The sequence below is a fragment of the Manduca sexta genome, chromosome 10, assembly GCF_014839805.1.
Source record: "Manduca sexta isolate Smith_Timp_Sample1 chromosome 10, JHU_Msex_v1.0, whole genome shotgun sequence".
In the NCBI taxonomy this organism is placed as follows: Eukaryota; Metazoa; Arthropoda; class Insecta; order Lepidoptera; family Sphingidae; genus Manduca; species Manduca sexta.
Genome location: NC_051124.1, coordinates 10679493 through 10695511, shown reverse-complemented (window position 1 = coordinate 10695511; position 16019 = coordinate 10679493). Strand labels below are relative to the sequence as shown.

Genomic DNA, 16019 nt, shown 5'->3' with positions numbered 1-16019 from the left:
AAAATGTTTGCATGTCTATTAGAATTAAATCCAAAAACCCCAGAACGGATTTGATAGAATTTGGCACACGCGTTGACTATGTCCTAGAATAACACGTGGTCTACTTTTTATACTGATAATTTGCTCCCAGGGGAAATATTTTAATTCTTGAAACTAATATTTAAAGAGATGGCGCTGACGTCTTTCAGGACTCTTGTAGTAGAAAAGGCTTTTCACACAGGCGCAAGCACCACCTAATAAGTAAATACGGAGACGATAGTAAGCGACACGACTTCCTATAAACAACATCCATTCAATTTGTCTTCAGTAGGAAACCCGGTGTGCTAATTTGATAGTTTATTATTCTTTTGTATGTATAGATATGAAATGACGTCACGTCGCATTTTAGAAGTAAAGAGAGATGAGTAATACAGGTCACGCTTTCTTGCATCAACATAAGATTACGAAAGATAATAATATAACCATAATTCGATTGAATTTTATGAAATGAAGATAGATAGAAATATGGTTATGAATAATTTATATCGCAACTTTAGCAATGTCCACAGCATTTGATTCTTATTCTCCTTAACCTCTACGTGCAAATTTCGTACGGAAACCAATTACCTTCATTCACAGAAATTTTCCATGGAAGAACATTTCAAGCGTTCGCACACTACGAACCCTTAACAACAGAGCAATAAACGTACTCATTTAATTTCGTGAAAGTATTGTCAGATAAAATGGAAACACAAACAGTGACCGAACTTTATCACAGATAGCGAATGATAACGCGTGTTTTCTACATTTTTTCTCACAACTATAATTCGCTTACAACAAAAGTGCTTATTATTTATACGTACCTAATTTTCGACGGTGCTTCGTCTAAAAAAGGCGAATAATTGTCAAAAATCTGCTTTTTTAGCTACAGTAGCCTAGTAATTTATAGTATATATATAATAGAAATTAAGCCATAAAGTACTCAAGGAAAAGCAAACATAAGTCGATGGATTGCCACATAATAACATCTAATAGGATGTGGTAGCAGATCAAACTAATGACACGTCTTAAGTGCAGTAATTATGCGAAAACACGATCTTGGGTACCATCAAAGGTCGTGCAATAGTGCTTATTTTCTTATTATACATATTATGTAGTGATTTCGCGAACTACACTATTTTGGACAATAACAAAAAGGTTATCAATATATTATCTTCTTTTCTTTTAGATAAGATATAATGAGATTGGACAAAACGATTATGACATTAAGCAGTATTAAAAAAATAAACAATGCATTTAATAGGATTAACAAATTGTAGGAAAAAATCATGTATAAAGCTTGGGGTTAAGCATGACAATTATGGATTTATCGTTGATTTTGAAATACTTCCGACAGACAAGAACGGATACTAAATGTAGACTGGATAGATATTAGACTTGATGATGTAGATTATAATATATTATATTATATTATGTGAAAATGTGTAAGTGTGAGTGAGTGAGTGTGTGTGTGTGTGTAAGTAAAAGAACTAAAAAAAATATTTATTCTAAAGGAATTATCGTAGTAACTCGTAGTAAATTTAAAACCTTGAATGTATAACATGTATACGTTATGGTAAAACAATCTATCTTCATTTATCCACGTTACTACCACCAACACTGTCATTGCTATTGAGACGAGCGATGTTCTCACCACCTAGTCATTGTTTATAAATTATAGGGGCAATTAAACTCTACACGCTTTTGTTTACACCGTAAAATCTGAGTTTTTTACCGATCGAACTAACCCTATTGGATGTATGATACAGCCAATGTTTTGTAGTTGTATCGACGTTATTTATAAACTTGTATAAAATCTATATAAATGGAAGATTTACAATTGCATTCCCAACGGTCAGTAGGATTATTGTAATAGCCATTGTCATCCGTAAAGACACCAAATGGACAATAACTTTGATATCCGCCTTTTATCCCCGAAAGGGTAGGCGGAGGGTCAACTGGTGCACTCTCTTTCCACCATATTTATTCCGTCTCATGCGCCTATCGCCATATCGGGCACCAATTCCAGATTCAGGACTGGTACCCAGTAGAAAAACCCAATATCTCTTCGCCCAAACCGGGTATCGAAGCTCAGCTTGCAGTCGTGGCATTGTCGTACCGTTTACAATTACGTCATCAAAGCAGTCTTTTACTGTGTGTCCAGGTAATGATCAGCCGCCGTTTGCTTTCCTTCTCATATAAAAAACAAGCTCTGCAGCTCTTATTACAATTTCATTAGAGGCGATCGTAATAAACCAGTTATTTACCCTCTGCTATAAAAACCATTGTCCTAGAGCTCTTACAATGACCGTGTCGTCAGATGCATTACTGAATGACCTTCTAGTTCCTAGAAAAATTGCTTGCTTTACAACTCTTGACATACCTTAAGCGCGACGAGCAATGTGACCGTCTCGACGCTGTAGTATCCGCGATCGACATAGTCGCCCATGAACAGGTAGTTGGTGTCGGGCGAGCGGCCTCCGATGCGGAACAGCTCCATCAGGTCGTGGAACTGGCCGTGCACGTCCCCGCACACCGTCACCGGACATTTCACCTCTTGCACGTTAGACTCCTTGGTGAGGATCTCCTTTGCCTGTCGATAAAAAAGCTTGCATTTAAACGGTGCCTTTGATGACAATAATAGATGGTACAAAGAACAAAAAAAAAATATAAATTGAACAAAACAAATAAAAGAGAAGAAATTCTAAAAGAAATCAAAGGGGCAGCATTTATAACACGCTTGCAGAAAGATGTGGAGGCAAGGGGTTCTGATAAGAATCACGACCGTATACAGATTATAAAATATTCATAACATTTTCGACTTGAAATTATGATAAGATAGCAAAAACCTTGAGTAAACAGCTTCTACACGAGACTCCCCAAAATGCATTCAAAAATGATTTAAGGTATCTTTATTCAAAATAAACCCATTTCTCAAAACTACCGCCATTGAAATTCTGGTGCCTGGTTGCGTCATCCCCTTTCGTTCTAAGATAAATGTACCCTATTATGGACAGAATCCGGATTCCAGCTTGCATATCGCTTTGCATCGATCCGCAGCCCGCGGCCTTAATAAAGTCATCGATGACCTAGTTAGAGGTCGCCGAATTATCTTTACATTACGAGTAAATAAATGATAACACTGCAAGGAAATACCAGTCTGTACATTCAATGGTCAGTTGGTCATAATTTCTGTGCTAAAATAAGTCTCATAGGTTTAGTGGCGGAATGTCGCATTTTATCTATGTGGCCCAATGAGCAATTCCAAGTAATGTTATATTGCACATAATTATGCATAGTTTGATTGTTTTTCCCGGATTTTCTTTAGACAAAAGAGTTGACGTTACTTGTAAAAGATGCAACAGCAAATTTTCCAAATTTATTTTAGTGTACAGTATATTAAAAATATTATGACTAACCGCCATTTTTAAAAAACGATCCCAATCGCTTTTTCGATCTAGTACCTCTAAAATTGACTAATCAGAACAAAGTTTTTATGACATCCTTACAAATGAGTAATTTTGATTGGTTCATCTTGAAATCGGATTGAAGATTAATATTGAGATCGTTTATTATTATTTTATTAACTGCTATTAATCAGATAAAAATTGTTCAGATTATAGTAACTCCTTTTATAGCGTGCTCTCCGACGGCATCCAGAGACAAGTAATGCCCAGCGCACACCGCAATAGTTTCCAACAGGAAGCCACAAGTTACTGTCCATTCAATATGTTAGAAAACGTAGCCTGGAATTTGCAGCTGTGACGATTGACTCTCGAGCAACAACCAAGCCACTTGGAATAAAACTCCTAAAACACACATCCTCTCATCTTAACAGCTGTGCACACGTTTTGTATGTTTAAGATTTATGAGACAACGAGACAATATTGGATACCTTTTTACGTTCGGAAATAAACGCATTTCCTGTCGATATTTCATAACTGAAATTTTAAGATTTTCATAGGGTAGCAGAATCTTCAGGAATTCTCATTAATTTCGTTTAAGGGTAAATATTACGTGATTATTTCCAGATATGGTTAAAATGGACGTCATGTGCCTTTCTTTCAGGAGTTGCAGTGTCAAGTATTGGGATAGTAGTGTCTGAACTAATCCGATTGAGTTGAACACAACTTTTCCTATTTCTGTTGACCAACGTTCTTGTTTGAAGGACAATGCTAGTGACATAATCAGAAGACATTATGAGAGTTAGTTTTATCTCAGGGTGAGGTACAGTGTAGTGCAATGCACTACTTTGATATTCAATGTCCTTGGCTTTATACATACGACTTTTGCGCATCGATAGCACTACTACAACGTAAGCGACTTCTCGTCACTTCATTAACATATAATGCTACTGCCGACTAGTTCGCCAAATAATTTGACGAATAGAAATTACTATGAATTATAAGTAACGAATACATCTGAATATGCTGTTTACATACTCGTGTTCGTGATTATTTGTGTGTATACTCGGTAAATATCTAAATTAGGGGTAAGTTCCAACTATTCCTAGTAACTATTAACTAGTGAGTAATTTCAAACACTTTGACCCTTATTCTTTATAACAGTGTAAACTCATGACGCAAGGTGTTATCTTCGTGAAATTGCGTGGAATGTTATTCTATATGCAAATTTCTGTTGTCTCAAACGCGACGCGGAGCGTTACGTATTGTCAAAATAACGCGTAGCATACAAAAAAAGGCTTTTTAAATGAAAACCAAACGCAAATCGACACGTGAGCCGTACAATCAATAACGCTACCACTCAAAATGGCCACTCTCGATACATGAAAACTTACTCGCGACATAAATAACACACAATAGTGTAGGTATTAAATAGGCTTCACAAGTTGCGGGCCACCGATGCACGTGACACGAAAAGGAGCGATCGATTCGATATTCTCGCTTCCGTTGAAACTTGTGCCGACCTATTAATATTATGTGGAACAGACATCAGCCTCCGCTTTCGAGCCTTAGGTATTTGCACCTAAATATAGGTTATAAAGATTGCTATTTAAATCACTGTATCTATAATGGGAGTATTCTTAAATAAATTTGTTATGTGTTACCGCCTAAAAGAATTCTTTTGTATATACACTTACCTATAACAAAGGTCGTGTTGAATAAATTAGCTATTTAAATTAGTAACATAAGCTCACGCTTTCAGCCCTGTAGAGGTAGGCAGATGGGCTACAACAAGCACAGACTCCTGAACTTACTGTAGCTCTATGTGACAAGGTTATAGCTATGTTGGCACAAAGTCTAATAAAGGCAACTCAGATATACATATTTTAAATCTTACACAAATTTCCGTCACCTCATCTGAGATTTTAACCCAAAAAATTATATTATATTAACAAATTAATAATTAATGTATGTTTTTTTTTCTATTTATTTAAGGGGGTTTTTTAATTAATGTATGTTGCATTAGCAAAATATGAAGCTTGCTTTGATAACTGATTCAAGAAATAACCGTAAGCAAGTATTAAGGTAATAAATTACCTCAGCTCAGACATTTATTTTCTATACATTATGCATTCAAAAACATTAATAGCTACTACAAAACTGAATAACAATGCAAACACAAAATAAATAACACAAAAAGAGCCTTGGAAAAATCAATAGCATGCAAGAATCCTTAAAGTTGATATAACGACACGTAACACTGTGGGAAATGCAGACGATGGATTTCTGCTGACGTCACAAGAGACTCACATTCGTAATACGCATATAAGTCTTCTTACAATGAAACACATCATACGTCATAATATTTTACAACTATTTTTACACAGTACATTGATGAGACGACCAAGCCGGCCACCTAAAGGTAAGAGACACCACCGCTCCTAAACAATGGGAACACCATCTAGAATTTTGAATTCCAAAGCTGTGCGTGACATTGCACTGACCTGGGTATCCAGGGCCCTGATTCCATATGCCACTCTTTATTTTAAGTGGTAGTAACAAACACGTAACGCGTCGCATCGCGTTTAGGACAATTGAGATTGACATACAGAACACCATTCTAGGGGCCTTATAATCTAAGACCGTGGAAACTCTTAACACGCCCGAGTTATATTCGAGAAATTAGCGTGGAATGGTATTCTGTGCGACAACTTCTGTTGTCTTAAACGCGACACGGAGCGTTATAGGCTTGTTACACACTGTCAAAATGTGACGTAGAGAATAAGGCGCCTGGCATTGACGTAAATTCTACAGACACGAACGTCCATATAAACTATTTGTCCAGAATCTGAACTAAAATGGCAACCAAAACGTCACTGTTAAAACCTATTTATTCACTTGAACAACAAATAATTTTACTTATTTGACTAATATTTTTTATTCAAATCCAGGTTTACACTTAGACTCGAGTTCTTATATCACGAGTGCCACTCCGTACACAACCACGTAAAATCAGTTTGAATGGATTGCAGTTAAATTCAGTTGAACGCAATGAATGTTCGGAACGCCAAATCTAGTACCTACTACATATATATCGATGGCGCCTGGTTAATTCCACAATGATAACACAACACGGACGTGTTAAGAGTTCCCACTATCAGAAAACAAGACCCACAAACTTATCAAGTCTCATAAGATCCAGTAATTGCACTATCTACATCTCCTTCAAACAGGAACAAAAATGTCCAGATGCACTGCTGCTTGGCGTCAGAACGATTACGACTCCTTAGTATTTTTCATTTAAATTGCAGCAATAAATGACAAGCTGATCATTCGCTCGATGGCCACGTGAAACACATGAAAGCCACACCTGCCCATAACAGTAGCTACGTCATTTAGAACATTGAATTACAAAATACTGCAGGGCACTCCCTGCTTTCGTCACAATGAGAAAGAATTTGAAATACCCAGTAATTTAGTTGACTTTGACCATTCAACAAATAATTTTTTACACAGTGCTAATAGTATTTGGCGGCAGGACAGCTGTAATAGTAACTAGGGCTAGGTTGCCATAATATAGGTTTTACTACATTAGTACTTTGCCGGAGATTCTCCGGAAATTGAAGAAAATCCCAAAATATCCGGAAACGACAATCGTCTTCGGAGCAAGGCTTAAATAAGCTATCGAATTGAAATTTACTTACTAAACTCTTGCCATCCTTACATAATACAATACAAGAACCCCCGCTTGTTCCTTTATGTCGGAACAAATGTCGATGAAATTTTTTATGCATGATCCCAGATTTTCGAGAACATTGATATTAAAAAGTATTTTATCCCGGGAAAACAGTTTCACGCGGGTGAAGCCGCAAGCAAAAGCTAATTTAGAATAAGACGTCATTGGAACAGGTACTCGTCACATCGTGATCTAGGGTGATCTCTGGGTAATTGAGATAGTTGTTAGTAGTAAAGGTTATAACACGTCAGGTTAGGTCAGTATGTCAATGACAAAACGATTCGTCCAAAGCCAGCCCAAGGCTTCGGTCAAATTGTCAATCGATCATATTATACTTATGTTAAGGGCCTTAGACTTGTCAAATCAAACTTCCCGATGCGACGAGTCTATAAAATGCACTGATAAAGAGGTTTAAATAAGTACACTTAATCACAGACGTGGCCCTGACCCTATGACAGTAGGATTGTGACGTGGATTTCACGCAATATTGTCATCCAGATAACCCAGATCCGACAAATAGTTCCAGAGTACAAACGTAGGGTATTAGTTTTGGAGATTCAAACAGCAGCTACTTTATAACAACGGGCTCAAACCCCTTAGGGGACTCGTTCTAAATCCAGAATCTAGGTACATAGCCCTACTGATAGTAATTGCTCTCCAAAGCATATGAACACTCGCAAAACCACAGCAACAGCAAGTATATCGATGTTCTTCGAGAATGAGGGTATAGAAGGTAGCCTATAGGTATTACACAAGAGATGCCACCTTCTTCGCATCATAGATAAAAACATTAATCACCATGGCGACATTTCACATTGTTTATTTAAACGTTTACAATGTTGTTAAACAAAAATATACGTGTACAAAAACGTGACATGCCAATACCGATCTGCATGTTTATTTGTGGAATTAAAAATAGATGAACAAGAAAAACGTGTTAATGTCGCTGCGAAGAGATTGTCGTTGTAAGCTACTTTTTACACTCGTGTATCTCTGTATGGGCCCTGCTTAATTTAAAATCGAACTTGGAACAGTAGAGCGTTTGGTCCTAGATTACGCAGTGATATGTTTGTCCACATGCCGTTCTTATAAAACAAATTAATATCGTCCAGTTAATGGGTTCACTGACTTATGTCTCAGACACTTTCTATGTAAATTTAAAAAATGAGGGTTACAAAACCACATTCCTAAGTTTACCTGAATTACAATACTACTCAAATTATTAAGATCTTTACTAAGTTTGTGCGAGAAATGCCATGGTTTATCATCAAAATGAATGATCGAGCTGAATGGGATTCGACACACCGTTCAGAATTATTTTGCGCCTGTAATAAAAATACTGGTTGCCTCAATAAATTTAAATCATGCCTCGTATATTTGCTTAATTATAGTTCTTCTTATATCGTGGCTGTTTCCTTGCATATCAAAGAAATTATTGTGGCGTGATTTTATACATAGTGTACATATCCGTTCAGACATAATATAGATCGTAAATTATATCAGTCTCCTAGTAACTGTCTTTAAATAATTATTTTTCACGTGTATTGGAAACGCACGTGTTTTTGGAATTCTATAAACATGCAAAATTTTTAATTACTCAGCTCGGGGATGAAACCCTAACTCTCCTTAACTAAAGCAAAGTACGCTGCCTCCAAACCGAGGCAAAAAAACTTGAGCTATGCTTGTGTGATGTAACATACATTTTCAATGCCCTTTACGTTCCACAATTAATAACAAACCATATTTTTTGTTAATTTACAATTACGAAACTACATACGCTGCACATAAATTAGAAGTAATAAAGTTCAAGATCGTTAATCACCATACCAATGCCACACATTCGAAAACAGTCAAAAACAAACGCGAAACTAAATATTTTAATACCGGACCTGAATCATATTCGCTAACAGATAGTCTTTATTACAAAGAAACAAAAGGAAAAGTAAAGCCTGTTGGTATAGTGTACACATGGAATCATTCGTGACGATAATGACGCGATGATAATGAATCACAAATCAACGCTAATGATGATGATTCACCGGTCATCATTCAGTACCGAGCAAATCTTTTAAGGACGATAAGACTTGTTTGTACCGGTAATATACGCCGGTTGTACGGGCCTAGATTATCTGTAACCTTAGGAGGAAATTTACATATAGAAGTTTGGCAACCCGCATTAGACCAGCGTGGTGGACTTGGCTTAAATTTTCTTAATAGAGGAGTTTTTGTTATCTAGTACACACATACAGGGCTGATATTATTATAGCTAAATAACTGATACAGTGATACATTTCTTTTATTTTTTTTAGAAAAACAAAAATCCCTTTGCTCTCCAGTCGTTGCAACTCGTTATCTCTTCACGTACAACGTGACAATGTTTATCACCACGTCGCCATGTTTTCTTGTTAGCGTCTTGAACCAATAGCGCCCATATTTGCTTTGGGGCGCGTTTTGGGAAAAGTGAGAAATTTTCAGCACGAAAACGCACAAAATACGTGCTTGAAAGTATTGAATGAAATGCGTAAAATTTTTATCACACACAACTTACGCTTTTTATTCTCGAAGGGGTAGGCAGAGGCGCAACAGGTGCAACCCCTTTCCGCCGCCTGTATTCTGTCCTATGATATGATAATGGTACAAATTCAAGACTCCGGGCTAATACAGCGTAGAAAAACCCTATATCACTTTGCCCGACTCAGGTATCGAACCCGACACTTAACACTGCTTTCGTACTACGCCACCGAGTTATCAATGGTGTGAATATTAGTACATCGTAGAACGTAGGTGTAGGTCGTGGAAATTTTTACTGAAGCAACGTATAATTGTATGGTTTCTTATAATCAACATACTTAACGCAAACCCGAGTTAATCTACATCATAATTTGTGACAATGGTTACATAAAACAAACGCAGATGTCCTAAAACGTCATTTATTATTTTACAGTCGTCAAAAAGTGTTACATCGCTGTCTAAGTAAAACAAACGATTGGCCAATTAACCGCAGTGGGGGAGCCGCCATAGCTCGCAATGAGTGGTAAACAGTGGTGCTTATACAGTGCGAATCACGTGTGGGCGGGAAAAATACATAAATATTTATGTTACAAGTACGTTTGTGATCTCGAGAGAGCCATTGTATGCTCATTGGTGTGGCGGGAAAGGGTAAAACTATTCCCCGTTGCTTTAGGCCATTTAAATATAAAGAAATCCAGACTAGACTTTTAGTTAGCTTACATTTATATTAGGTTTTGTTAATTCAATTCCCAGTTCGTTGGGAAGTTTTAGCGACTATTCTTGATACGTCCCTAGTGCACAATATCGTGTACTGAAAAAACTTGTTTATTATGTATATCTCAACCCTATTAAAAAACTAATATCCTCTCAGGGAACATAATTTTAGATCTATTATAATTATAATGCTGTAGTATTTATAACTCAAATCTATGAAAATAGCAGATGACACTTTTTAACATATGTAATCTATTTCCAACAAAAACATAATTGTTACTATCGTGACATCACGAAAATAACTCCATACAGATCAGTTTTGCTTATAAAGCGAGCCAATTTGATTATATCGAGTTGATGATCAAAAACGACAGCTAGACATGATAAGTAGCCATGTTCGCGTGAGCTGCATAAGTAATTAGAAATGATATTCAAGTAACATTCGTGTTTACTTATATTATAATGTTATGTTTAGCATTGCCTACGTGGAATCGTATTAGAAGAAAACGATATCGGCTTAATATTACGAAGTTCAGGCGTACTTGTTCCTTACTCTGTCTTCGTATTCATACTATCACATAAAAACATGGTAACGCTATTTTTTATTAATAAATCGAGTCGTGTTCGCATTATCAAAGAACACGCTGAGGCCAAACAAGTTGGACATTTGACAAACCTTTAGATTTGGTTAAATTTTTGCCTGTTTCCGGGAGTACGCAAGGATATGATTTTCCTACAACCTTTGATACATTCTTTTACGATATTTTTAAAAGATTTTCTCTACATTTCAAATAAACGAAACGAAACGACGAATCCTATGACGCGATCGGATCTACGAAAAACTTAAGTTATGCAATTCATTTGAGGTGAAATCAAAGAAACACATTCCTCAATAATCTATTAGAATAAAGCAAAACATTCTATTTTTGTACATAACATGATTCACTTATTAATTCCCTGTTTTATTTCCTTATTTTTCCTCTTTAAAGCATGCATCTATTCGACCTAACATTCAATCCGCAAAGGTCACACATGATCATTTCTATTCAAGATTATTTCCTTGCGTCGAAATTGTATTGGAGGAAGTCATTCTTTTCTACATTGCAGTTTTTTATTCATAAATACTTATAAAATACAACTAGCAACAATAAGGAATCATAACTGTTGCATCCTGTAAATGGGTTTACCAGAAACCATGAAACTATTTTATACTATTTGAGTAAACAATGGTGAATTTTAACATGGAAATTATGTCCACAACACAATAGCCAAGGCAATAAACACCATAAGAAGTACCCCATACAGAGTCAACTGTACACATTTATGAATAACAAAACTTAAAAAAAATGACAGTCGCCCACACCATTACCGTAGCAATAGTAGGAGAGCAAACAATATAAATATTTGCATAACAATTAGAGGTAATTAGAATGCCTCATTTTGACATACCATAGCCACATTCCATGCATAACATATAAGTATATATGTTGTATCCCATACAGTATGGCTAACATAATAAATAATGAGGAAATGTGAATATAAATTAATAAAATTATATTTATATTATAGTTAGCATTAATACTGAACATGTTGCTATTGTATTGGATATGTTTATTTACTGTGTTTAATATATACATATCAATGATTAATTTTCTCTTCTTTTATTTGCCTTTATAAACTCCAGTATCTTGGTATAACACAAACTAGATAAATGGCATTTCCATACATATCAATATTTATACTTCTCCATAAAATTTACTGTATATCAAAATGTATGAGTTAATAGGTTTGGTAAAAAATGATTTCAGTTAGCTCAAGAACATTAATAATTTTAAACCTAATCACAATTGATTGTTAAAGTTGATATTGGAAAATGCTATCAATGTCACTGACCTCTTGACAATAAGGTCAATCAAAGTTGAGCATATACTCCACTCCAGGGTCAAACTGAGATACCGCATTAAACCATTCAAGTGTAAGGATTATAACCACTTTGATCATGCAAAACAAGCAAAAAGGGTTAGAAGCTATATTTAGAATGCCTATTATCATATTATATTCTTATTATAATTTATTGAAGTATATTTTTTTCCCGGTGTTGATACTTTTTTTGCATCATTCTGAGTAAAATAATAAGCAATTTAATATTATATAGTCTCATTAAACCATAACTAATATAAGTTCCAATTGTTTTAAATAAATGATTTACTACCTTAATATATTACAGTGAACTATGAAACATAACCTATAATATAGGTATATGTAGATTTCAGAATCCACTTTTCTATTTAAAGTTAGACAAGATAGCAACAATCTTTCTGACAAAGTGTACACCCATGGGCAGAGATGATCACTTACTGCTGCTAGAAGAAAGATCTATGCTTATAATATTATGGTTGTCATTTTATTCATAATAATGATTATAATAATTGTATACCCAAATTACTTATAATCATACAATTGTAATCTGCTTGTTAAGTGACCTACATACTCATGATTATTTTAACTGAACACTGGTGCCATATAATTATTTGTAATGCATCTTTCCATGTGACATTCTCTGATATAATTTTCATTGGTTCACTAGAATATCAAAGAGTGTTTTCGTGAAAAATTATAAAGCCATTCATCATAACTTGTTACTGTCTAAAACCATAAACAAATATTCAATTGATTGTATTCATAAAATACAATTATACTACTCAATATTTGTTATTCCATCTTACAGTGAACCACAAAAGCAGCTGAACAAATTAAAAAATTGACATAGCTTCTACATGTTGTCTTCAATCAAAATATCCTTTTTTCTTTATCTACAATAAAGTAAACACTGAAGTTTTTTTAGAGAAGAAAAAACTATTGTGGACAAGGACACAAAAGTTTACAAGTGATTTGAAATTTTGAATTAGCTCAAATTCTATGTGACTGACTACACAACAAATAAATTAAATTTTTCTGTGACCTTATGTGTTGTCTTTTTTAACATTACAATTTATTAACATTTTATCTGGTCAATGATCTGTACTATACAGCAAAAAACAATGGTCATTAAAAAAGTACTCTGTATCTGTAGTGTAATATTAGTTCAAACTGATGAAAAAATACTGGATTACGTTATAAAATCCCAAAAGGAATCTCATTTATAACAAACGGCCAGCAGCATTATGCTCCAAATCAGAAATAAATTAATATGATGCAAATCGTCACTATTTATTTCTTTTCATAGCAAATGTGCAATATTAATTGTTTATATTGATTTTAAACTCTTGATAGCCATTGAATGTTAATGAATTATTTTTTCACTCTACAATAAATATGATGATGATCATTGATAAATAATTAATGAGAAAGCAATGTAATCACATCCTACAACACAAACATGCTTGTTATACTATGAAGAAATGTATAGATAGTGATACTTGAAACTGATTGTATCTGATAAGAAAAGAAAAGTGCAACCAATCATTTTCAATGTTTTTGCATATAAAGTATAAAATTATTATACTATGACCTTATATACTACACTTTTGCAAAACTAGTGTTGGTTATATAGTTTGATAGTCCATATTTTAATTATTGGTAAAAAAATTGTCACTAAAAATGCAGATCGGGGAGAATCGCACGCGATCGGATACAAACTACCGAAACTATTTGATCATGTCAATAGTTAAACTATTCGTCGTGTTCGCGCAAAACGCCCGCCGTCAGATGAACACACATAAAATAAATGTTAATTGATTAGTAGAATATCCGCGCCGCGTCTAAAAATATCCACCTACCAATTAGGCTAATATCAATCTAGATTGATATCTGGGTGTGGTAAACACATCGCCGATATTCAAACTACATCTGTCACGTAACCCCCTAACAATTCATCGCATCCCGAAACGATTACCAGCGAGTGACGGCCTGCCTCCACAACCTATACGCCGCTGCACGGACGTTACTACTAACTTGCTATGTAGGTACATGAATCATACAACTTATAGCTACCGACCAAACAAATTTAATCACAACCTAATCAATCCATCTCCAAAATACATTCACGCACTTTTTACTATACAAAAAGATGTACATTACCTTGTCGCATAACGTTTTTACTTGATTTTCTGTCAATTGCTTGCATTCGTTTAGTTGTTCTATCCATTGATCCAGTTCTTTTAACGACGCCTTGTCCTCCATGCTTTGTGTCTGTGGAATTAACGTACTAGACGTTAACTGGGTATTTTGATTGTCTTTATGTTTTAAATGTACACAAAACCATGCGAATTTTGTATTTTACACTGTGCCCAAAAAACTGACTACAGCAGACACTTTACAAAATGGCGTTTGCGTGACGTCAATTTTCAGAAGAGCTCCTAGCGGACATTGGAGAAACTATTATCATGATGCCAATGTTGGGTGCGTTCAATAAAATACGTAAAATACGTTACGAAATGTTGCAATTGAAAAAAATATCTGCATATTTTAATGCCTTGCACTTTACACCTTATTTACACTTTTCTATTGAGAAAAATACGTCAAGGACTGTTGAGAAGGTGTTAAATATTTACTTACTTTTAAAACTTTGGTTTTGGCTATAATTTGAGGCGCTTCAACTATAAAATCCATAACAAAATATACAATGATATAAGATAACGTTCCAAAGTTTCTTTTGACAGTTTATGAATGACATATTTTTTTTACGTTTGGAATAGTAGTACTTTGTAAAAAAAAAAGTATTATTGACATATTATTTTAATTATATAAATACATATTTATATTACAAGTATTCGTTAAATACATCAGTTTAATATTTTATATTCACGGAAGAATATTTTAAGGATTTGTAGGATAAGCACAACACACTATAATAATAATCTACTTGGATTAGTTCGTTGACTAATGCCTGTTTAGTATCAATTTGGGGATTCAATTCCATGATTCCATCGGGGACAAGTTTCATGTAGAGTTACAGAGATATATTGCAGAGTAGAAAGTATAAATATAGGTCTATACCCGAGTATGCACCGCTATATACGCTATGTACGAAATATTTATAGAGAGCTATGGTTAGCCCCAAAATATCAAATGGGATAATTTAGAGGTTGACTACATATTTTTCTCTTAATCCTACTTCCTACTAATATTATCAATGCGAAAGTTTGTAAGGATGGATATACATTGTAGCGTAGGTTCATAGTTTATAATATAGGCAAAACATGTATGTCATGTATGTATGTTTGTTCCTTTCACAAAAAAACTACTGGATGGATTTGGATGAAACTTTACAGTAATATTGATTATACACCAGAATAACACATAGGCCACAATTTATAGGTAATAATTTTATGTAATTTGGTCGTAATATAACGACGATAAATACCAAGCAAGTCGGAAAAAAAAATCTATCTTGGCGAATACTGCCTAAATGTTGGTCTTAAATAGTTTTAAATAAAAGTCCGCGACAGCATATATGTACATATAACCTTTTATGTGGAAGCCACTATGACCAAAATAGTGAGCCATTTCTTTCCGTTTGTATGTTATCGATTTTCTCAAAATCTACTGAATGGATTTTTATGAAGTTTGGTATGGAGATAATTAACCTTGGGAAAACTTCTTTTCATCCCGGGAAAATATATAGCGGGACTTTT

At 34.6% G+C, this 16019-nt stretch overlaps 1 protein-coding gene across 1 annotated transcript in view; it reads right to left on the bottom strand.

Moving 5' to 3' along the window:
• The window catches only part of LOC115441921 (serine/threonine-protein phosphatase 2A catalytic subunit beta isoform), a 29159-nt gene extending 14418 nt beyond the window's left edge, over positions 1-14741 (bottom strand). Inside the window, exons 1-2 of the mRNA XM_037437122.1 lie at positions 14464-14741; positions 2402-2611 (exon numbers count right to left, since the gene is read on the bottom strand). Coding sequence (XP_037293019.1) covers positions 2402-2611; positions 14464-14565 — 312 coding nt within the window. The 5' untranslated portion in view covers positions 14566-14741. The remainder of the gene's footprint in view (positions 1-2401; positions 2612-14463) is intronic.
• Positions 14742-16019: the final 1278 nt, after the last annotated feature.